The sequence below is a fragment of the Lissotriton helveticus genome, chromosome 6 (assembly GCF_964261635.1).
Source record: "Lissotriton helveticus chromosome 6, aLisHel1.1, whole genome shotgun sequence".
NCBI classification, from domain to species: Eukaryota; Metazoa; Chordata; class Amphibia; order Caudata; family Salamandridae; genus Lissotriton; species Lissotriton helveticus.
Window position 1 is genome coordinate 969,074,281 of NC_136067.1, and position 18,095 is coordinate 969,092,375.

The 18,095-nt window shown below is 43.8% G+C and overlaps 1 protein-coding gene across 1 annotated transcript in view; it reads right to left on the reverse strand.

Annotated features, from left to right (window-relative positions):
• The window catches only part of CRIM1 (cysteine rich transmembrane BMP regulator 1), a 937,771-nt gene that overhangs the window by 389,407 nt on the left and 530,269 nt on the right, over nucleotides 1-18,095 (reverse strand). Inside the window, exon 6 of the mRNA XM_078648622.1 lies at nucleotides 8,122-8,304. Coding sequence (XP_078504748.1) covers nucleotides 8,122-8,304 — 183 coding nt within the window. The remainder of the gene's footprint in view (nucleotides 1-8,121; nucleotides 8,305-18,095) is intronic.

An 18,095-nucleotide genomic window follows, 5' to 3' on the forward strand; every position in this document is an offset into this window, starting at 1 on the left:
CCAAGATGCATAAGCACCCCACGCATCCCCCCTTTCGGCCCATCGTGTCGACAAGAGGGAGCCTGCATGAAAACATCGGCAAACTCTTGGATAAATACTTGCAACCATTTGTCTTAGCCACTAGATCACATGTCAAAGACACAACCGACTTCTTGCTCAAGATTGAATCCATTATGAACAAGTACAAGAATACTCAACTCATCATGTGCACGGTGGATGTCTGTTCACTGTATACCTCCATCCCACACGATGGAGGTATTGAAGCCATTGAACACGTCTTATCTTCATCCGATCTCGATGAAGATTTCAAACTATTCCTAATGCAACTGACCATATTTACGCTGTATCACAGTTACTTCTCTATCAAAGACAAGTGGATGCTCCAACTCAATGGCACTGCCATGGGAAATTCGGCAGCTCCCTGCTATGCGAACATTTATATGAAGCAATTTGAAGAATCCTACATCTTGACTCAGAGCAGTTGGCAAAAACATGGACGTCTTTACCTACGCTTCATAGATGACATTTTCCTCCTATGGGAGGGCAACACAGATACTTTGAATGCCTTTTTGGAATCATGGAATCAGTTCAATCAAAGAATCCAATTTACATGGCAACACAATGAAAATCTCATACATTACCTAGACGTGGAAATTCACAGGAATCAAGGCAACTGGTCCACCACTGTATATCGCAAGCCTACAGATAGGAACTCAACCCTCCACTACAGCAGTTTTCACCGCTCAGGTCTTAAGAACAATCTACCCTACGCACAACTGTTACGGATCAAACGAATAGTCTCTGATGAGAATGAATGCAAAACACAGATGAAACACACATTGGATAGACTCAAAGCACGAGGATATCCCACACCTATATTGGACCTCGCCATGGCAAGAACTGACAAAAAAAGTAGGCTCGCCTTGTTGCAACCTAAGCATAAAGAACAATCAGAACGCATCGTGGTTGTATCCAAATATTCCAAAACGTCCAACCGTTTCCAAGCCATCATTCGCAAACATTGGCCCATGCTCACCCTTGAACCTGATTTTAGGGGTTTGTTTAACCAACCACCCATTTTCGCATTCACAAGAGGCAGAAACTTGAAGGAAATCCTATCCAAACCAAAGCTTGATGACACACCCAGGATCTACAAAGGACTGAGACCTTGCTACAACTGTTCGAATTGCAATAATTGCATTTCTGGTAATGTTATCTGCCATCCGATGAAAGGGCACCCTATTAAATTGAAAGTAAACGCCACCTGCAACTCGAATAATGTCATATACTTATTGAAGTGTCCATGCGGAAAATGCTACGTGGGTCATACAGAACGAAAAATCCGCACACGGATTTTAGAACACAAAAGCAATATACGTACCAACAATCTTAAATCCACAGTTGCTTCCCACTTTGCAGAATCCAGACATACAGTTGCCCAATTAAAATTTTTGATCTTGGAACAAGTACCAGTCACCTACAACAATAAGAACACTCTACTCAAACGTGAGAACTTCTGGATCCGTTTTCTTTCCACGATGGTGCCTAACGGGCTGAACGACCGAATTGAATTTTTGTGCTATTTATAATTTAATCAGAACTCTATGTACGTTGCTGTTGAATGTACTTAATGCTGGATGGCACTCATCTTTGTTATTATCTGTTCCTTTACCCGCTCTAACATGGCGACCAATTTCCTTCCTCCGGGGTCCTTTTTCTCTGTTTACTAATTCCTTGTTTCGTGTCCTTCTTTTATGTCTTGTACACTAGTTATACACACATTGGGACCTTCTTCATCGGTATCACCACACCGCTGTTACGCCGCGAGGCACTTCACTAACTTCTTCATGTAAGTTCGCTTTAGCGTTGCCGAGCATGTCGATGTTTGTTCTGACCCGCCCTAGGGACTAGCCACACTTGAGTCGTCTTGTGTAATTATCTGCTATTATTTTTGTTTCTGCTTGCGTGCACCTTTCTGGTTACTCACTTGTTACTTGGAATTCCCCTGGTGTACTTTTTTATCACGTTTTATTGTTAACTATCGTCACTTGCTGTCTAGCCACCCTAAATCCGGCTTTAACATGCTGTTATTCGGTCGAGTATTTAATTGCCTTCATAGTATTGATTTTGGTTACATTTGTTTCTTTTTGTAGAGCATTTCCCTTGAGAAAGGGCATCTGCCCGAAATGCATCGGGAATTTGTGTTATGGATCATAATGACTGAATTATGGATCACCCAGTAACATGCTTTTGGTGTATAATGTATTGATGAACAAAAATACTAAAGAATATTCACCATGTGAAGAATAAAACACTTGGAAATTTCACAATTAGACTTTCTTGATCAATAATGTCTAGTGAATAAAGGCCACGGTCTAAAGGCTGTGCATCGGTTTGTTCCCCTCCGAGTAGGGGGACCTCCGGACTGACTAGAGCTTTTCTCTGAAAGTACAGGCTTTCCAGTACATTTTACCTTGTGGGCTTTTCTAGAGTCACCCTGTACACTAATTGCTGAAAATGATATATGTGGGCTTGGCTTTAAACCAAAATGTTCCCTGGTAAGTAATGCCTATCTTATAGCTCAGGACAAGGGGATAACATGGAAGTCAAATTAACAACATGCCAGAGGAAGGCTATATTAGATCCTTTCGCACACATGCGTTTTTAGAAATCTAGGACCACACTCTATGGCAATCCTTGGTCTGGATCACAGAGTACCATGTGCAACTGAATGGGGAAATGTGCACACAGAGAGAAAAGGTTAGACTTTAGTGGTTGTAATAAACAGGATTCTGGTAGTGCTAAGGAAGAGTAAGTTCTCTGCGAGAATCTATGTTATATGTTATGTTAGGAGATTTGTAGAGCACATGGCAGTCCCGGCAAAGGGGCGTCCCAAATCTAATTGTCAGGAGTGAGGGTGGGAGAGGAAACTACCGATCATTGAAAAAGCCAGGTCGTTTTCAAAGATCTATCAGAGAATCTATCTGTGCACAACTTACCAGAAAGAAGTCAGCACTCAGGAAAGAGAAGAATATTGTTTGACCCTACAAAGAGGTAATTCATGGCTGCAGAAGCTGAGACATACCTCCTCTCCCAGTGAAGTTGAGAGCTAGAAGGGGCGCAAAGTCATACATCTTTTGGGAACAAGATGCTGCAGAGGTACTGCAAGCTACATGGAAGAAAGAAACAAGGGATGAGAAGAGTGAGGCTGAGGAGCTTACTGAGCATGGCGAGGGGAGCATAGTAAAAACAAGGAAGATTTGGGAGGACAGCAGCCTCTGATTAATATGAAAAAATCTTGTTTCTAAAGGACTTCAACTAATGTTTAGCCGCATCGCTGCGGCGGCTATTCCGCCGCAGCGCTAAGGGGGCGGGGCGGCCGCACGGCGGTCGCATGCTGGTGACGGAACCGCTCCGTCATCAGCCGCGGTTGGGCTGTGTTCATGACGGAGCAGTTCCGTCATGGCCCCGCCCGCTCAATAGAACCGCCGCGCCGGCGCGGCGGCCGGGCCATGACAGAACCGCTCCGTCATCAGCACAGCGCCACCGCAGCTGATGACGGAGCGGTTCCGTCATCAGCATCGAAAGGGTTAAGGAAAGTTACTGAAACTCTATCATAGAACATGGCGTATATAAGGGAGGCAACATTGCAAAAAAAAAAAAAGCTTGTGTCGGAATATAAACTGCAAAAACGTAATCAATGATTCCCAGATCTTTGTGGTGTCAGAGCGTTCACAGAAGTAGAGGCCGCCTCCTCCTCTCTCTCAAATACTGAACTGTCTGTCACCACATACTGCAGGATCGTAAAGCAAAAAAAAAAAAGATTTTGCGTTTTTGTTTGTGATATTATTTGATTTATTTTCTTAATAAAAAGATTTATAAAAAATAAAAAAAGATTTAGTAATCAACTGACAGTAGATGGTACGTCTGACCGCAGACTGTATATTGTGTAAAACTAAAGATTTTCATGTTACCTATTAGGTTTGGGTTCTTTAGTAAAATGGTCACGAGCCGAATATTGTGGAACTCCAGGAGACCGCAGGGACTCAAGAATCAGGTGACCAGGATGTGCATCCACTTGCATGACCACATAAAGCAGTTCTGTAAGTGCCCCCTCGGACCCAGGAGGATGATAGGATCATAGGCTTAAGGTCTAAAATGGCAAATGCCCTTATATCCGCAGAAAGCTGTACACCTCTACTCACTAAGGAGGAGCCTGGGCTTGACAACTGCACACTGGACTACTCAACTAGCCTTGAAACAGATAGGGACCCTAGGAGTCAGGGTAGAGGCACCGAACCCAAGAATAGAGGCAGGCTTGGAGGTAAATTAGGGCTCATCAGGACTATCAGCTGTTGCTCCCAACTTGTCCTTTGGTGCCCCTCCCTGCCTGTGCTAACCGTCCCACCTGCAACCCCCAGGAGACATGTGGGCAGAGGAAGTGGGCTAGGGCGCCCGACCTCAAATCTGGGAAACAAGGTTCGTGTCTAGGCAAGGGCACGCAACAGCCTAAACAAGCATTTACAATGCAAAGGTTTCGCCTTTGGAAAAGTTTGAGCTATTGGCATTGTAAATGACAAAATTTGTATTTATGTGTTGGTTTTGAAAACAGATAAATAAATGGCATTGTCTTTTACATTGCTAATAGCTCTAACTTTTCCAAAGGCGAAACCGTTGCATTGTAAATGCTTGTTCTAGTTTGCTGCCATATTCCTAATTCTAAAGCACGTTTCAGGCATCGTACGGATACATCACACTTGTCCCCTACTTAATGCTTAGAGGCAGTAGTTCATTTTCAGGCTAGTCATTGAGCCATGTTTGACCTAACTTCTCTATCAAATGTTAAATTGCTGAAGCAATTTGATAATGCCTAACAGCTCCAAGAGATATTAGCCTTCATCCATTGGAAACAGAGGCATATAGATCATCTAAAGCAACTACATATTCGTGTTGAGGCATTTCTGGAGAACATATGTTGGGAAGTGCAAGCCATCTCCTAATTGCCATTGATGAGACATCAAATTTAGGGCCCAATTACGATTTTGGTGGTGTAGGAGTGGGCTGCCACGCCAGCATCCCGCTCCCACACTGCCGAAGGCGTCCACACACCACCTGCCAGATTATGAGTTTCCTTGTGGTCTGGTCAACAGTGCTTTGGTGGTCCTGCTGCGGTACAGTTCTAAGGCTCATGTGTGAGCCTTGGAACTTCAGCACCGAGGGAGCGCCAAAGACTGTTCCTTCACGGCATGCGCTGTGCAATCCATGCCATGCAGAAACTGGGGGGCACCCTTACTTTCCTGACAGTGCCACACTTTTCATGGCCGGCTCACCGCCATGAAAAGTGTGGAGGTTTGGAAAGTCGTAACATTCTTGGAGGTTCACAACAGCACCACCACAGCTGCCCCACACCTCTGTGCCACCGGATTATAGGTGCAGTGGTCCTGTGGCAATGGGACCGCTGCACTTATAATGTGGCAGTACCGGCCACCCTACTGCAAGTTCCGCAGGACTGACGGGCTCGTATTCGCCCCTTAGTGTTCTGTCCATAATCTAAACATTTTGAGTTACATTTGCTTTTAGGGGTGTATATTTGATTGTTTTTCAACTATTTGAGGGAGTTTTTAAAATGTTTGTAAGAGAATTGTGTTTTACCAAGAAAGCCACACATCAGCTTCATATTATATTTCATATGTTTTTGGACAGCAACCTTTGGTGACCCACTTGCTTCACTGGACACAAACGATACCACTTTTAGCATTTTTTTTTCCAACTGCATTGGTCCCAACTACAGGTTGGTTCATTGAGCTGCTCCTTTTGTGGGATACCCTCTTGTCATCTAGACACACCTATTTGGGCTTCCTCCTGTTTCCTGGATTTTTTTTCACGGCCGTAGTAATGGACTATTAGATATAACTATTAAATAGGTCCAGCAGGCATAAAACCATTTTATTACACAAACGAAGCATTGTTTGCTTTAGTAGCAAAAGAACAAAAGGCTAAAGAATTCTTGAAATATTCAGGTACAGGTCAAATTCTACAACTCGATACTGAAATGTAGCCTCTGGACAGTTGATCTTAAAATAGAAAACAGGAGGTGGTACTTTAAGGGATGTGAAAGACTCTCTTGGATGTTAATTTTCTGGGTTGATTGGGTTAAAATAGAGATCGTTTCTGTTTTTTTATTGCTGTCTGTCTACACTGGGTCGTATACTTGCATACTTGTTTAAGAAAATAAAACATTGATCACTGTTTTAATGGGAAGTAAATTAGACATACCATGCATTTAAATTACTATTATGATGCTTGCTGGTATTATCTGATCTTATTTTGTATTACTCAGTCGCCTTTCGCAATATGATTTCCCAAATAATACATTTTCAAACCTTACTGTCAATACATTGGTTTTATTCTGCTGTAAGAAATTAAGAAAAGTGTTCTGGTAAAAGTTCATAAACTCTCGATATTACAATGTAAATGGAAGCCAAACAAGAAATAATTTGTGCAAGGGTGTTTATATGCAAGTATCTCAATATCCACTAAGATTCCTGTGACACAGATTGAATCTGATATCAAAAATATACCAGTTCTCCTAGAGACATGTGGAACATAAACTGCCACTGCGATCCCTTTACATTCAACTCCATAAGAAGCGAATTCCTTCCCCACATTACATCGTATTCTACAAAATAGTTAAAAACTGGATTGAGATGTGCCAGTCTGATCATTGACATGGACCTATTTCCCATAATTATGATGCAATCTTGGTTCTGGTTCCCATTCCAACCTGTTATAGAGTTACTTATTCTGAAAATTCTTCTCTTTCCTTCTTCAATGAAAACGCACCCGCACTCACCGACTGTCTTCTGGCGGGGCTCTCCTCCTCACACGGGAGCCTTGCTCCCTGCAGCACTCCTCCGGCGGTCGCTTTGGGGCCGCGGGCGGGGTTCCTCTCCTCCTGGGCTCTCCTAGATGCAGCAGGGCTCCCTCGCATCACGGGAGCCCTGCAAACCGGCCGCCATGCTTCTTCTTTCTTCCCCCCGGGCTGCGGGGGCGGGCACTTCCGGCCGGCCGCGCTGGGATTGGCCGGCCGGCCAACCACTTCCGGGTCGCTGCGGGCAGCGCAGCGGCCCTTCTCCTTAGGTAGGCAGGCGGGGGCTGATTTTTACGGGCAAATGCCGGGTGGGCACCGGCTCTAGATAACCATCAATCGGGGCGGGAGTGGACACGGACGGCGGGAGGGGGCGGGAGTGGACACGGACGGCGGGAGGGGGCGGGAGTGGACACGGACGGCGGGAGAGGACACGGACGGCGGGAGGGGGCGGGAGCGGACACGGACGGCGGGAAACGTGCACAGGACAGCGAGGGGGGGGCGGAAATGGACATCGCATCAGTGAAAGGGGAGGGAACGGGAAAAAATGTAACTCCGCCCTGGGAAAAAATCTCGGGAACGCCCCCGAATCTGGTCCGGCCTTGACGGACAGATCTCTGTTCCAATGGCTAGCCTCCATTTATGGAGCTAGCCAATGGGACAGGGGGGCGTATTCCATTCTCCTTACTGGAAATCAGAGATTTCTCTGGAGGCGGAGCTAAGAGCTCCGCCCTCCAGCGAAACCTAAAAAACGAATGTGTCCTCGTGTAACGCAACTGGTGCTCGTGTAAAGCACTCTGATATCCAATACCTTCAGGTCAAGTGTATATAAAATTCCGAAAAAAAAACACAGATTTTTTTTTTGTACTTTTCACTCCTTGCTCTTTCCTTGCTCCCTCTTACCCCCAACACCAGCTGCAGGCTACGCATGGGGCTATGGGTACGACTAGGAGTTACTCCTGTGATGTCATTTCCGCTTCCCGCAAAATCTGAAATCGAACTACACGCTCTTAAGGAAAAGTCTGTTTCCCTCGCCTACAAAAAAACTTCACAAACACAGCAGGTCGTGACAAGAATTTGGATCCTTCCTCTCAAAAGGCCTCTAGTTCCCCACAATCATACCCAAAGCCCTCTGAAATAAACGTAAGACACGATGAAAATCTTGATAAAACAACCCATTAAATAAATAATAGAAATATAAAATGGGGCAGCAGCGCCGTTTGAAGGCAGTGTATACTTCTGAAATGACTTACCCTCGCAGACTGGACAGCACTCCCCTTCTGGCACGTAGTAGCGGTCACAGTGCAGCTCCCCGCACTGCGCAGAGAAGCAGATGGAGACCCCGCCTTGGCAGCGGCAGAACCGGCAGGCGTCCATCCGGAACATGTCGCCGTCGTAGTACTCTACGCTGTTGAAGATGCAGGCTGGCTTGGTCTCTGAAAGAAACGCAAAGATTTCGTCAATTCATGGGACAGGGCGGATATTCTGAGCTTTGGTCAATTTTAAGGGCTTTACATTATTCTGTTTTTTAGTGGCCCGGGCCCATCGATCCTCAGACCGAACAGTAATATAAAATGGACATTGTGATAGGTGCCTATCGCCAGGGCCACTGGAATTATGTGGTAAGGTTGAGTAAATTATGCAGCAAGAAAATCCAAACTATGCTGCACATTTTGTGATAGTATTAGTTCATTATTCCGTCAATCTTAAACTTGTTAACACGGTCTGGGCATTAGTTGCATGTCGATAGTACCAGTTTAACACCCAAGTATAGCAATAAGCTACAGAAAGGTTACCAGTCAATGTTTGCAAAGTGACTTCCAGTGCGGAGCAACCTGTGTTACGGCGTTTTTACTAACTTTTAAATCGTTTGAGCTAGAAACACATTTTGGGGGGGTTAAAATCTGTAGATTATACAGCAGATGGTGGGTTATGGGGCAAATGCGGCAAATCTATATTTATACGAAAATCACAATTCCAGTGGCACTGCCTATCGCTTACATGACAATAGACCGTATTCAGGCGGGAGACTTCTAATTTTTGTAGCAAAAATGGCTTACAATTGGCTGTCTCCTGCCTCAAATAGTCTCTTTCTCAATAGAAGTCAATGGGGGAAATACATTCTCCTGACAATTTTTTTAAATCCCCCACTTTCCTCTTCAAAAATGTTGGCATGTATGTCCTATCGGGCCCTCTGTTCATGTACTTGACTTAACTACCAAAAACACTAATCGATTTCTGAACACAGAAGGTATAAAAAATAAAAAAAAGTTAGGTAAGCCATGTCAGCAACTTAGTTCCAGTTTATATTTCACGTTTTACTAAATCCTGTATTCTCTAAACGTGTTATCTATTTCCAGGATGTTGGGTGTCTGTACGTTTTTTCGTGCAGCATTTTACTCTTGTATGCTGCATACTTTGAACTGAGTCCGCACTGCCTACAAGGGGGGGTCTGGGGGGGTCAATGCGACCCTTTTTCTCCCCTCTAGAGGGCTGCTTCTAGGAGGCACACTAAAAGTGTGCCATTCTCTTCTGGCGCACTTTCAGTGCACTTCCTAAAGACATGTTTAAACTGCGCTTGCGTCCTTAATACAGCGTAGGCCCAGAGGTAAAGTGATTCCCTCATTTGCAGGGGGGCCACGCCCCCATGCATTTGAGGGAACACCCTCTAATGATAGCGGTGGCAGAAGCATCTGCACCACCCCTTCTGTAATACCAAAGTGCCCCGTGAGTGCACAAAGCACACGCACATACCCATTGCGCCCCCGGGCATTCTCTCTAATATGGCCCCAGACGTTTATAACTGTCCATATTGAGACCTATGGAGTGGAGGCTGAAGGCGGTGCAAGTTTATCACAGTGCCCGTCCGCAGGGAAGTTTCTTCCATTTGTTCAGCAGGTGCAGTGGCACCGGGGTTACGAGGGGCCAGCTGAACCCTAATCATTGCTGTGTTTTACTGTTCAAACTGCAACCAGGAGGCCCATTTCCTTGTTTGAACTAGGACACACAACACTGTGGCTATGCTGCTCCCTGTCAGAGGGTAAAAAAGGTGCTCAGAATACATGGCCATCCAATACCTGGCCTCTCTGCAGAATACACAGAGCAATGGTCACGAATGCCAGTTGCAGTTCTGACTGTGTGCAAATGTTTTTGAATGGGGTATACAGTTGTCTAAATATTGGCTGGGCAAAAATAAAAGAAAATTAAGTGCTTACAGGCGAGTGGATACATTGAGTGTGTTTGGTTGGGGTGGGACTTGAAGTGAAGGAGACGCAAAGAAGTGCATTCAGGAGAGAGCGAAAAGAGTATGCCGAAGGGGAAAGAGATGAGGTGTATGTAAGATAAGCAAATAGACCAGACATGGAGAGAAAAATGGTGCACATGTCACAACACTGAGTGAACATAACGGGAAGGGGTAAGACAATTTTTCTGGTTGATCAGCTCTGGTTCCAAGAGGGCTCTTCAACTGAGTGGCACAGGTGGGACAGTTGGCACCAACACATGGTTATGTTGATGTTGAGTAATCGAATGTATTGATGTCCTGATGGACAGCTCTCCTAACCTCCTTTACATGCTTGCAAAGTGATTCCTGGTAAAGTTTCTGTCTAACTCAAAGTTCCCTCTCACAGTGCTTCAGCACCTATTACTGAATGAAAAACACTTTAGGATTGTCAGGCAAAAGGGTGGATCAGGTGTAAAGGGCACGATAGTGATGTGTGGGGCCATTAAGAAAGCCGTACATTAGGTCCACAAAGCTAATCATCAGCGGACCCCTAACACCCTCACTTTTACATCAATCCTCAACAGTGTGTATGTAACACACACACCAAAGCAGCCTGCCCAGGCTCCGATTACAGCAGCGAACCTACTATTTTTTCAACATATGGCATCAAAACACGGCGATAACTCGACCTGAGATAACCTCCTGTTGGAAAAAAAATACAATTTTGCTCTGGCTTTCAATTTACCAATGTCAGCTTACCAGTTAAACTCACAAGTAATACCGGAAAAGAAACTATTAGCGCTGACACCTGCTCTCAGGCGCAGATCCCCACAATCTCTCTCATTGTGTTTATTTCCTCGGTTTTATCAGCACAGGCTGCATTTGTGCACCCTGGTTTTGTGTCATCATTATACCCCCGGCTTGACTACACCATGACATTATCAGAATTCATTAGGATGAAAAACGAGCGCGGCTGCTGAGCGGCAGAGTGGTGACGGCCAGGATTCATATCTCTATTTTTATCACCAGTGCTCACAATCAGTCTGGGGTTTCATTTTGTTTATCTCCCACCTGAATATTCCAGGAAGGCGCGCGGCGTGATTCTCTGGTGCGCAGTCTGACAGGAGGGAGAGGGGGGCGCGCGAGGGATTCTACCGGGCCTCCACTGAAGTATGGCGGCCCAGACGGAGTTACTTCCGGGCTTCATGACCTAATTTCTTAATCAAGATTCAGGTGGATCCACACGCCCGAGAGTCTTCCTTCAATTTGTGACAAAGTAGAAACTATCCTTTATCAATCACCTTTTTGTTTTTATACGTGACAAACTCGACAACTTACATACACTTTTCAACCAACACAACTCCTACTGTAATTCTATTTGAATAAGAAGAATTCAAACTGTGTATGTAGAGCAAGCCCAGCTCGGAGTCAACGAGTGCAGAACACAGCAAAGGGTGGGAGGGTAGGGGGGATTAAGGTTCATGGCCAGTGGCGGCTGGTAGGGAACTGTGGCGGAAGGGATGTTAGAAAAAGGCTTACCTGATGGTCGGCAGCCGCCACCTCTCCTACGTCCTCCCTGCTTTCCTGGCTCCCGGCAGCACCCAGGCTCCAGACTCCCCAAGTCAATCACGGCGCTGCTGTCACCAGCATGACAGCAGCGTTGTGATTGGTCTGAGCGGCCTGGTTTGTCGCTCAGAGTGGGAGCCTGTGCATGTTTTCAACCCAGGCTGTGCAATACAGCCGGGTGGAGAACATGCGCTAAGTGCGCATGACAGTTTGGCCGGCCAAACCGTCATGTGTATTTATGGTGCACCAACCACTCATCCTTAATCTGACACAAGCCCAGCCCTGCCTCACTCTAACCTGGCTCCATATTAAAAATAAAATGATAATAATTTTCTATTATCATTTTATTTTTCCTTCGCATTGCTCACAGAACAGTGGGGGGACGCTCCTCCGCCTTAGCAGAGGAGCCGCAGCTGTTCAAGGACAGTAGAAGTGGGGCTCTTCTAGTGGAGCACCACCATCCAGAGGTTCTCCATACATGGTCGATGAGGTGCTACTTCAAGATATTACATTCTAGGTCCTGCCTGAAGTGGTAAAGTGAAATAGCAGATCTGTAGCCTTGGTGTTTAACTTCATGAATCATTGCTTTCTGCTATCTTATTCGGTATATTTATGGATTTCCAGTCTGGTAGCGAGCTAATTTTGCACCTTGCCCTGGCAAGCTTGGATGATGACTTTTTTTGATGGAAGGATGTTGATACCTACTACCTTGTAGTTCAAGTATTGAAGATGTGCAGGCTGTTAGGGTCAGCATGTAAAGTTCTTTCAGGGTTGGTGTGGGGGAGGGGATATGGTTGCAGTTTTTTTACTTTGATTTTTTGTGCCTGGTGGCGGTATCCCAATCAACATGATGGAGTACAGTGATCGGGATCACCAGTGAGTGGGGCACTGCTCACACTCTGTGCTATCACATTCATGGACCGTCCACAACTGCTGGGAATCATGCTTTAGGATATATGTTTGTGCTATATCAGAAAAACGTTTAGATACACCAGATGAACAAACATAGAATGCAGTCTTTAGGACTGATCATGATGATTCTAGATTATGGAGTTCCTTAGTATCTTAAAGCATGAAAGCACACTGGTAACAAGGGAAGAGTATGCTTCGGCAGGGTTTCCATTACCACTAGTTCTCTTGCGGAGATTCTACGCCAAAAAATGCTGGTTATTTTCTGCTTGTTAGACTAGCATATAAGAATATCATATAATCTCTTTGTCTGTCCAGCTGAGTTAAAACAGTATAACAGAAGAGAAGTGTTCACTTTCAGGAGAAATTGTGCACTTTGACATTTGTTATAGAGTCACATGATGTGCAAATCCTGTCAAGTAGACGTTGTGGGAGAGGACCATGGTTATGTATACAATGACATTTCTCAATTACATTGACGGAATAAGACAATGTCTCTAGGTCTGGACCATTCCAAAATTTAGAACTATCACTTCCATACTTTCTATTGTCATCACTAATATGCCTCAATTCTGAAGAAAACGTTCCTACAACAGTATACTAGGCATGGCTGAGCAATCTGGCATGAACATGGACCGAGGATTCTGCCCTAAGGGCAGCCAGTGTAAGCAGCTCTTTATAAGAAGTTAGCACGTTCAGCAATTCACAACCTACCATTAAATTTGCATTTCAACTCTGACCTAGAATAAATTGTACCATTTATGGGATGAATCCTGACCTTTTTGACTTGGTGGTACTAGAAAACATGTGCTAGAACAGTGTTTTGTTACCCTTTGGATGTCTGTGGACCACCACTGAATTATTATTGGAACCCCAGGGCCCCAATGGGTCATTCATTACTGGAATTCAGGGACCCCACTGGGTCACTACCGAAAGCCAGGTAACATGAACTAAGCAGTTTCTACTATATGAATCTCGAAACAATCCACAATAGAACAAAAACGAGTATAGGGGTGGACACTTGTGTTTCAAGACGTCTCACCCCACTTTTGAAACATTGAATCAGGTTTGACTGCTTGCCCTCTTGCTGCACCACAGTATTAAAGCAAGCTAACTCTTGGACATTTCAGAAAACATGGTCAGATGGAAACCCAAAACTTGCAGAGTTGCACTCAACGCAGATTTTTTGGTCTAATTTTACTTGGTTAGCCTTGACACCAACTGCTTAGCATAGTGCCTTGCTCATCTCTGGTACATAATTTGGGGGCTATATCTACGATTATTCGAAGGGAATATTACAAGTATGGCTCAGGGAGACAAACTGCGATCCCTCAAAATGTTTCAGGTATTCAACAGTGCCATCTCCATTTGGTGTTTGTCCTATTACAGAGCTGTGTCGACAAAATTTAATAATGTACCCACACTGCTGTTGAATGTATTTTAGTTCTGAATATATATTTGGAACACTAAGTGGAGATTTTATTACTCATCAATTCAAATATTTGCTGGTGGATTACGGATAATGAGCATTTCTTGTAAATAAGTCATGGGAAGCATATCATATGTTTTGTGGTCCCCTGCATGATTACGATTACAACAAATGCCAGTTATAAGTACGCTCACAAGCTTTCTTTAACCCACCGATAGAAGGGGTAGATTTGTGAGCAGTGCTGGTTCCTTGTAGTGGCTTATGATAAAAATCAAGACAGGACTAATAAGTTATCCTGATCTTGCCAGCTAAGCATACTACAGCTCGGGTGCCCCACAGGACCATAGCACCCCCCCTCCAAACCTCATAACCAATATTCCACTTGACTAACTGTTAACCTTAGTTTCCCGGAGAAGTGTGTGATTCACCGTAAAGCCTTTCAACAGCTAATTTGGGATGGTCATCGCTATATAAATGCAATTACAATACAAAACTATCCTTGTTACATCAAAACAAGCGGTCAATTAAATTTAGAGCTACATTTGGTACAGGCTAAAATATGAAAAGAAAGAAAAAATGTAAAAGTAATGAAACACATCAGTTACAGTAAAAGTGCGATACAAACCCTACCTTTTCTGAAACAATTCATATCGTCATGTCATATGTTGTCAGTATTGGTGATCATATAGAGTTACCCAAGAGTTTTCTATGGAACTAGAAGGAGTTTATTCAAAAGCATCTTTAGTATTATACTACTACCTTATTGCACCACCAGGAGCAGGTATCAAATAGTGCCATATCACAGAAGGGAGCTGCAAACAAGGTCCTTTTTAGTACACAGCCATAAAAAAAGTTTGCCTATGGCACCAAAAATTCTTCCACCATTCCTGTCTCTTATCGGAAACTTTGTTAAGTGAACGGCAGTGACTGAGGTCCGGATTTAGCGTTTGGTAGGTGGCCCACCATCCATCAGGGAAGCAGAGGTATTAAACTCCACTGCACTTCGGATTACTGTGTGCCACATTTATAGATGTCCGCAGGCCTAGAGGTCATCTCTGTGCTTTTAAAGGCACCGCTCCTCTGAAAGCACCGAAAGTTGCTGAACAGCTGCCATATTTCATGCGACCACACTGCAAACTTTTTTTGTTTTTGAGAAAAAAAATCAACCAAAGCAAGAGTTTGTTTGTAAAAATCAAAAAGACGAATGACCATGAAATTCTGGAAGTTTTCTACGAAGGTGTGAGGTTAATATTTATTTCCTGTTTGGGACTGCTAGTTTTTTTCTGGCAGTCCCGCACAGCAAAGGATTACATAGACCATTAGGTCTAAATAGGGAAGGTGCCCTGAATTACTTACACTGATGGCCTCAAATCAGTCAGGCTGCCAGTGTAAGGTTTCCACTGGCTGAGCTGGGGAGGGCACTGATGTTGAAAACCTCAATGCCCTCCCCAAGTCTATCCTACTCTAAATAGAGTGTGTGAATAATCCGTTTAGGAAGATAGGATTCTCCTCCACATTTGTGGTGGAGGACCTTGTCCACCAAACTCTACATCAGACTCCAAGTAAAGTTAAGTACTGCATAGTATGGACATGTTCATTTTCAAAACCAGAGATGATGCGCATGCTATTTTGTGCAAATACTATATGAATTTAATTTGTGTCTGTGAATGTACATTTGTTGGCCAGAATTCTGTGGAGTAGATACATATTAGTAGAGTCAAATTCACTTTCTTGGTTCAAATGTACATTGGTTAAAAGGATTTTACCATTGTTCATCTGTTTGCACCTTTATTATTATAAATGTACATTTGAATAGGCTCCGTCCCTATCTGCCAGATAGTTAATGAACTGTATTTCCTACAAATTCCCTTATGCAAAGCCCATTTCATGTTCATTGGATAATAACCACACCTACAGAGCTTGTTTTGGTAATGGCTTTGTGGAGCAGTGTATTTTATAGTAGCATTTGCATAGCACTTTCCTACTTCTAATGATCCTGGGTGGACGATAAGTATAAACTAAGGTTGTTATGCATCACTGGGAGAAAGTATGTTTCATACCGTAGTATCTGTTGAACGTTTTTTGGTGCTGTGTGTGAGGTTCAGAGGTGTGTTACAAATCTGTGATAACATATTGTTCTGCTTAACCAAGGATGTGGGAAAGATAGAACTGCATTTGCACAGACTTAGTCTCTCTTACTTAGCGTCATTATTTCTTATGTTGACATTGGGGAAAGCTATTCCTGCTGTGCTCGGTAAGTAGGTGTGGGTTTGAAGCATCTGAAAAGGAAGAGTGTGACCCAAATCAACACACATTATTCTTACGTGGTGCACTAAAGAGCAAATAAGCTATGAACAAGGAATATCAAGATACCTCGTTCCCCCAATGGGTTTTGGGATCCACTCAAGATCGGAGGTGGTATGATCAAGGAAAAACAAGAGACACTTTCCTTAGATGAGCCTATGTGGTCTACTATGAAGTTGAGATGCAACACCCTAAGAAACAAATGTCTGTTTGGTCCATCCAGTAGTGGAAGATGATATGTCCCAGGAAAATCAAGAGACACAATTGTACCTGGGGATACGAGGACCAGCCAGAATTGAACGAGACATAAGTCTTTCAGTGAGCATAGAATTAATTAATATGCTTGATTAAAGCTACCAAGGAGGGACAGTCAGTCATGGGACAGAACGTTTCTTGCATGTTTTAGAGTTTGTAGATAATTGGTTTCACAATGATTCTCAGCACCTGCACAGGATGGGAGGCAGAGGTGGTGAATAATCCTCTGAGATATCATGAAGGCTGTAATGATGGAAGAATCTGCCATTGTATTATCAGTGAGAAGGAGGCTGACCCCAAGTATTAACTGTGAGAAACTGAGTTAGTTAGTGAAGAAGACTTGCCCTGTCCACCTCTGCAGGCAGACATGCTCTCACTTTCTCGTGAGACCCAATGCTCCTCATATTTTTGATTCTAGGCTTACTTTCTAGAGGAAGTACATTTCTTCTTTTGTTGATTGGAACCTTCATTTGGTTCTACTTTCGGTGCTATATTCATTGACACCAGCTACTTTTAAGTTTTCTGACTTACCCACAACCTTAGCTGAGCATTAGGGTGTATCCCTTTCTGGGAACAGAATCTTGCCTTCCTTTGCATATACTGATTTTAATAAGGAGTATTTACATTTGCCGATTTGAATTGCCTGGATTATATTCATACATGCTGTATTCATGTGATGATTGATTTATGCTCAACTGATTCAATGTGAGATTGTAACTTTTCTAATTTCTTAATAAACCTTCATGGTTTACCAAATTACCCTTCTCGGTCTTTCCTGTGGGGCAAACTCTGCTTCACTGTCATTGATATATTGCTGAATGTATGATTTTAGCCTCAGCTCGAGATAAAGAACCAACCTCGTGGACATAGCAGAGATTTGAGTTTGCTACAAGTTTTCTCTCTTAAGCCATCACTGTGGAGGCACACTTTCCCTGGTCTTCACTTCTTCAGTATTTTAATTAACTCCTTCCACACTGAGCAGCAAACCAGATCCCGTCTTTAGAACACAGCCACGTATCAAACAGCACCACAGTACGTAGCTCTTAACATTTTGGCTCGTGAATGAATAAAAAGTCCTATATTTATGAAGGTGAGCCCTATTAAAGTGAATGTGGAACAAACTATTTAGGACGATGATGAAGATTTGAAAACATTGTGACCCCGCTGAAGTCTACGGAGGAGTGCTGCTTTTAGGAGAGGGAATGTCTTTGAAATGTGTGATTGTGATATGTATGATACCCTCCAAATGAGGTAGTCAGTTGATGGGTATAAAACAGTGCTACTTAGAATGACTTTTTACGTATCACCTCCCTGTCACCCACATCCTCTCCAATATGCACAGTGGCCACCCTGCCTCTCAGCAGGAGGGTAAGATTCCCAGGGTCACACTGGAGTCTTTTGTCACAACATTAAAGTCTATATGCTAACTTTTTCCAACAAAACTTATCCATTGAGGCTTTGTTGGAAATATCGTGCTAGGTGTCAAGTGCACACAAATAGGCAGAGATTTGGCTGCATTACGCTTAGCATTTCACTTTTTG